Here is a 5,834-nt window from a genome sequence, read left to right on the forward strand (position 1 = left end):
ACCTGCCTGACCACTGTCAGTCCAGACCCTCTACCCTGCCCCACTCACCCTGGGCCCACTCGCCACAGTCACCTGGAACCTTCATTCCAGGACTCCACAACCCTCCTCACTTCAGTAGCTTTGTCACCTCAGTATCTCAGCACTTGTGACAGGGTTATGGTGACCCGAAGTCTCATCACCTGCACACCCCATCTTCCCTTGACACTGCCTCTGCCAGCCTGGGGTCTCTGAATCCCATCATGCCACAGAGTCACCCTCACACGGTATGGTTGCCCTGGGGGCTTCCTTCTCTACGTCAGCGTCCCTCAGCCACCATCCCCCAAGATCCTGTCACCGTGCTCATACCGTCACCGCCACCCACCTCCCTGCTCCCTTGTGCTCCTGTCATCATCACCTCAGAGCTCCGTCATCTTCAGCAGGGACACGCATTTAGCCCCATCACTCGGTCTCCATCACCTAAATTTCGTCAGCCTGTCCTTGCCACTCGGGGGTCCCATCACCCCACAGCTTATTCGGGTCCCCATGTCGTTGCCCCCATGTCCCCCACAGCCTCTCTGAGACTTCCAAGGCTCACCCACCTGCGCCCTCAAAACCCCCGGCCCGCAGAGGGCGCCGCGTCAAGGACAGCGCGGGCCGAGTCGGGAGGGGCGGGGCCGCGGCCGCGGTCGCTTTTTATGAATGGGGGAGCAGGCGGTGCGAGACCTCATTACTATGCCGCGCGACGCGGTCTGCGCCCCAACGCGACGTACCCATTGGTTAGCCGAGGCGCTGACGTCACCAAACCGGTGGCCGGGGGTGGAGCGAGGCGGGGTGACTCACGCCGCTTCTCCCGTGGCCGCGGGGGCTTGTCAGGGTCCGCTCACACCCTGCGCTGCCCAGACCTGAGTGGAACCTTCCCGTGCGGCCCGGCCGCCCCCAGCCCCGAGAGGTGAGTAGTGGTCCCCGCCGCGGTCACCAGGCGTCCCGGAGGGCGTGCAGGTTGCTGGGGATTTGGGCCGGCGGTCAGGCTCCCAGCGGCGGACCAGGGTCTGAGGTCAAAACCTGGAACTCAGATTCTGGGCTAGCAGGTGGGACCCAGTGTCCCGGTGCTGAGCTCCATCAGCGGGGTGACCCGGCGGGGGTGGGGTGGGGTGAGCGCTCCTACAGGGACCCGAGGCCCTGGAGGGACTGATGGTCATCTGAGGCTGGGTCGGCAGGAGGCAGCTGGGACAGGGACCTAGTCGTCCGAGAAGGAGGTGATTTACTTAAGGAATCCAGACATCCGGGCAGGAGGAGTCTGACTCAGGAATCCAGGCTTTCAGCAGCGGGTATCTGTTCCAAAGACCCAGAAAGAGGAGTCTGGCTGAGGCAGAAGTCTGGGGGTTTTGTGTTGGGGGGGGGGGGGACTCTGAATTCCACGGTGTTGTTATCCCAGGAGTGCAGATGGGGGCGGGGGGCTGGTGGGAGCTTCACGTGCACTACCTGGGGGCGGGGTCTGGGGCTAGCACTTCTGAGAATCTTGAGGGGTCTGGTGAGCCTCAGAAACTGAACGTCATCCTTCCAGATAGGCAGGGAGCAGAGCTGCCCTCAGTCTTAAGACTGTTTCCCTTCCCCAGTCCTGGCCTTTCCCAGCAGCTCCTGGATCTTACTGGGCCCATCCGCTTATGACAGTCCTTCATCTGCTTCCCCTATGGTCACACATGTGGGTGGAAGAAGCCTGCACGACCCAGGGAGTTGGAAGGGTGATGAAGAGACCTAGGATGGGGATCCCCAGGCAAAGAGACTTGTGCTGGCCTGGGGACATGGGAGAGGACAAAGGTATCCTGGAAGGAGTCCTGGGGCCTGAGTGGGGGACAAGACATTGGGACATGGCTAGGTATACTGAAGAGAGACTCCCACCAAGTATACGGATAGACCCCTCTGCCCAGCACCTAACCCTGCCAACTTCTCACAGGGCTTTTCTCCTACAGGTACCATGCTGTGGGGTGCAGGCAGCCCCCTGGCCTGGCTCTCCACCGGTCCAGACAACGTGAATGTGAGCAGCCTGGGCTCAAAAGAGGGGTCCACAGGCCCAGCTGCACCGCTACCCTCGCCCAGGGCTTGGGATGTGGTGCTCTGCATCTCAGGCACCCTAGTGTCCTGCGAGAATGCGCTGGTGGTGGCCATCATTGTGGGCACGCCCGCCTTCCGTGCCCCCATGTTCCTGCTAGTGGGCAGCCTGGCCGTTGCAGACCTGCTGGCAGGCCTGGGCTTGGTCCTGCACTTTGCTGCTGTCTTCTGCATTGGCTCGGCAGAGATGAGCCTGGTGCTGGTTGGTGTCCTGGCGATGGCCTTTACTGCCAGCATTGGCAGCCTACTGGCCATCACCATAGATCGCTACCTTTCTCTGTACAATGCCCTTACCTACTATTCAGAGACAACGGTGACGCGGACCTACGTGATGCTGGCCCTAGTGTGGGGGGGTGCACTGGGCCTGGGGCTGCTGCCTGTGCTGGCTTGGAACTGCTTGGACTCCCGGGCCACATGCGGCGTGGTATATCCACTCTCCAAGAACCATCTGGTGGTCCTGGCCGTTGCCTTCTTCATGGTGTTTGGCATCATGCTGCAACTCTATGCCCAGATCTGCCGTATCGTCTGCCGCCATGCCCAGCAGATTGCCCTTCAGCGGCACCTTCTGCCTGCCTCCCACTATGTGGCCACCCGAAAAGGCATTGCCACACTGGCTGTGGTGCTTGGCGCCTTTGCTGCCTGCTGGCTGCCCTTCACTGTCTACTGCCTGTTGGGCGATGCCCACTCCCCATCCTTCTACACCTATCTCACCCTGCTCCCTGCCACCTACAACTCCATGATCAACCCCATCATCTATGCCTTCCGCAACCAGGACGTGCAGAAGGTGCTGTGGGCCATCTGTTGCTGCTGTTCCTCTTCCAAGATCCCCTTCCGATCTCGTTCTCCCAGTGATGTCTAGTCGCCTACTGGTGACCCTTCAACCCTGATCACTACAGAATTCCAGAATGTTAGGTCCTCCAGGGCTATGTTCCAACCCCTGAGCTCCACACCCCTGAGACCCAGCTGGTTCTGGAGTTCTAGGACATTGGGTGTTTCACAGGATTCTGTTCAGATCCCTGCAGGGCCCAGCTGGCTCCATGGTTCTAGGATGTTCAGATGGTCAGGGCTCCACTCAGAAATGTCCCACAGCCCAGCTGGCTTGGAGTTCCAGAACGCTGCTGCGCGTTTTACAGTGCCATTCAAGTCCCTGGGCTTCTCCCTCCCTTGACCTTGACCATGTCACTTTACTTTTGAGTTTCTGAGCTAGAGTCAGCGATGTTAGCCACTCAGTTGCCTAAGATAGGAGAAAGAGAAAAAGATTTATCTATATATATGTGCACATACAGAGAAAGTCTCTATTTATAATTTATGTATTTATGAATTTATTTATGGGTATAAGGGGAAAAAAGAGACCAACACCTTTAAGTCCAGGCCATACCAGGGTACCCCCAGTCCCCACACCCCCATTTCTGACCTCAGTTCCTAGAGGGGGTAAAGGGAGAAAGAGAAACCGTGTATTTTGTTATTATTTTTGCTTATTTTTTATTGAGAGATCATAGAAACCAGAGCCTTCTCCCCAGGCCCGTCCCTCTGGGGTTTGTGAGGGGAACACACCAGCCTCTGGTTTTTTATTTTTTTAAGAAGCCATCTTACCTGAACAACCGATAATTCCTCTGCGCTAGGGGCCTGCTGCCCTCTGGTGGCGGTTTGGGGGAAACCAACCTGGCCAAGCAGCCAGGACCAAATGTGGCAACCCCAACTCCACTCCAGCCTGGCGTCCAGCTCCACAGCCATGGCCTGGAAGCCAGGCCTCACCCTGAGGTGCCCTTGAGGAGGCAGGAAGCGAGCCAACACCTGACCCCTCTGCCAATCTGGGTATAGCCCCCAGTGCATTCCCTATTCCTGTCCCTGACCCAACCCTCAATAAAAATGATTTTGTAATATGTTTCTCTCTGTGTGTGTGTGTGTGTGTGTGTGTGTGTGTGTGTGTGTGTGTGTGTGTGTGTGGAGGGAGTGGAGTGGGGTCTGACATGGGAAAGCATGGAATGGGAGGATTAACCCACACTGGGTGCCTGTGAGGGAACAGGGGAAGCTGGAGATCCAGAGTGGAGTGTGGCTGGCAGGTGACACAGGTGATACTCCCATCCCAGGATGCCAATCTGATGGACCCCTCTGCTCAGACCAGGGCACCACCAGATAAGGACCCCATCTTCCCCTGGAGGACAGGAACCAGGATGCTAGGCCCTTCTTGGGTTGAGGATGCCCACATTCTGCCCACACTAGCTTTAGTTTGGGGCTTTGGCATGAAGTACATACTCAAAGCATGTCAATTTCCTTAACAACAGCCCCTTCTAATCATGGGTATGTACTGTGTCCTAGGCACTGTGCTAAGTGTACCACATCTGTTACCTCATTGATGCCTAACAAGCATCCCAGGGCACAGGTAATATCTTCTCCATTTTACAGATAAGAAAATTGAGGCTGAGGGAGTATTGGTGACTGGCCCAACGGAACATGTTTCCAGAACCTGAGCTCTGTCCACTGGCTAATGGCCTCTCATCTCCTCTCCTCCCAAGCCTGGGGCCTAGGACATTCTGCACTCCGCTTTGTGTTTGGGTTCTTTCTCAAAGTCAGCAGCCACATTTGGGAGGTGATTGGAGGAAGTCTGGTCGTTCTGAAGCTGGAACAGCTTATTTTTCATACAAAGGTGAGTGGTGATAAGTATGTGCATTTGAAGACGTAAGTGTGCAGGACCCTGAGTTAGGGGTTTTGGAACCAGAAATGATGTATTCACCAGGCAAGGGCAAGAGCAGGTGTGGGGTATGGCTGAAGAGGAAGCACTGACTAGCCACACCTCCCAGCCTCCCAGGCCTCTGAGCATTCTGGCCCACCTCTACATTGTACAGCTGGGGAGACTGAAGCCGGAAGAGGAATGGCCATTTGCTCCAATTTACACAGCTGTGCCAGCCACGGACTCAGGTCTTTCTCTAGTTCCCTACACAGAGCTCTTTTGCCTGGTGTTCAAGACTCCTCCCCATTAGTGGCCGCAGGAATCCAAGGGTGTAAACATGTCAGCCAGCAGGGGCTGGATCAGAGCTGGTGGAGAGCAGGCCTGGCTGAGCTACACATGGCTCCAGTCCAGGCACAAAGTGGGGAGGCCCCACCAGGGCAGATTGAGCCTTATCTTCTCTCCCTACCTTCCTGGAAGGTCCCTAGGAAAAGACCCCCACTTGCAAGCTCTGGGCCAAATATTTCATACAGTATCACAGGACCCACTGGGTGGTACTGTTGCTCTCCCCATTTTACAGAAGAGTAAGTTGAGGCTCTGAGAATAGTGGGTGTTCATATACTGCTGTCCTCGTGAACAGCTTACATTCTAGCCAGGGCACAGAGTAATAAAGAGCTACATTTAAAAATATGATAATATCAGAGAGTGATAACTCCTCTGAGAAAAATAGAGAAGGGACATAGGCAGTATGTGTAATCTTTAAATGAGGGTTCCCAAGAAAGAACTTACTGAAGCTGACATTTGATTTGCCTGAAGTTACACAGTTCATAAGAAGTTGAGCCCTGGCTGGTGTGGCTCAGTGGATTGAGCGCCAGCCTGTGAACCAAAGGGTCGCCGGTTTGATTCCCAGTCAGGGCACATGCCTGGGTTGCTAACCAAGTCCCCAGTTGAGGGTGCACGAGAGGCAACCACACACTGATGTTTCTCTCCCTCTCTTTCTCCCAGGTTCTTCAGATACATCTCAGGATCTCCCTGCACACCACCCCCAGGAAGCCTCCATGGTTAAGCCCTTCTGTAG

General features: G+C 55.9%; 1 protein-coding gene across 1 annotated transcript; it reads left to right on the forward strand.

Moving 5' to 3' along the window:
* The first annotated feature begins 840 nt into the window (after window positions 1-840).
* Window positions 841-3,969, forward strand: GPR3 (G protein-coupled receptor 3). Its single transcript, XM_090271510.1, has 2 exons — window positions 841-928; window positions 1,950-3,969. The coding sequence occupies exon 2, from the start codon at window positions 1,955-1,957 to the stop codon at window positions 2,945-2,947; it is 993 nt and encodes a 330-aa protein (XP_090127636.1). The 5' UTR covers window positions 841-928; window positions 1,950-1,954; the 3' UTR covers window positions 2,948-3,969.
* Window positions 3,970-5,834: the final 1,865 nt, after the last annotated feature.

The sequence above is a fragment of the Furipterus horrens genome, unplaced genomic scaffold (genome assembly GCF_987537825.1).
Source record: "Furipterus horrens unplaced genomic scaffold, mFurHor1.1.pri manual_scaffold_3, whole genome shotgun sequence".
NCBI lineage: Eukaryota > Metazoa > Chordata > Mammalia > Chiroptera > Furipteridae > Furipterus > Furipterus horrens.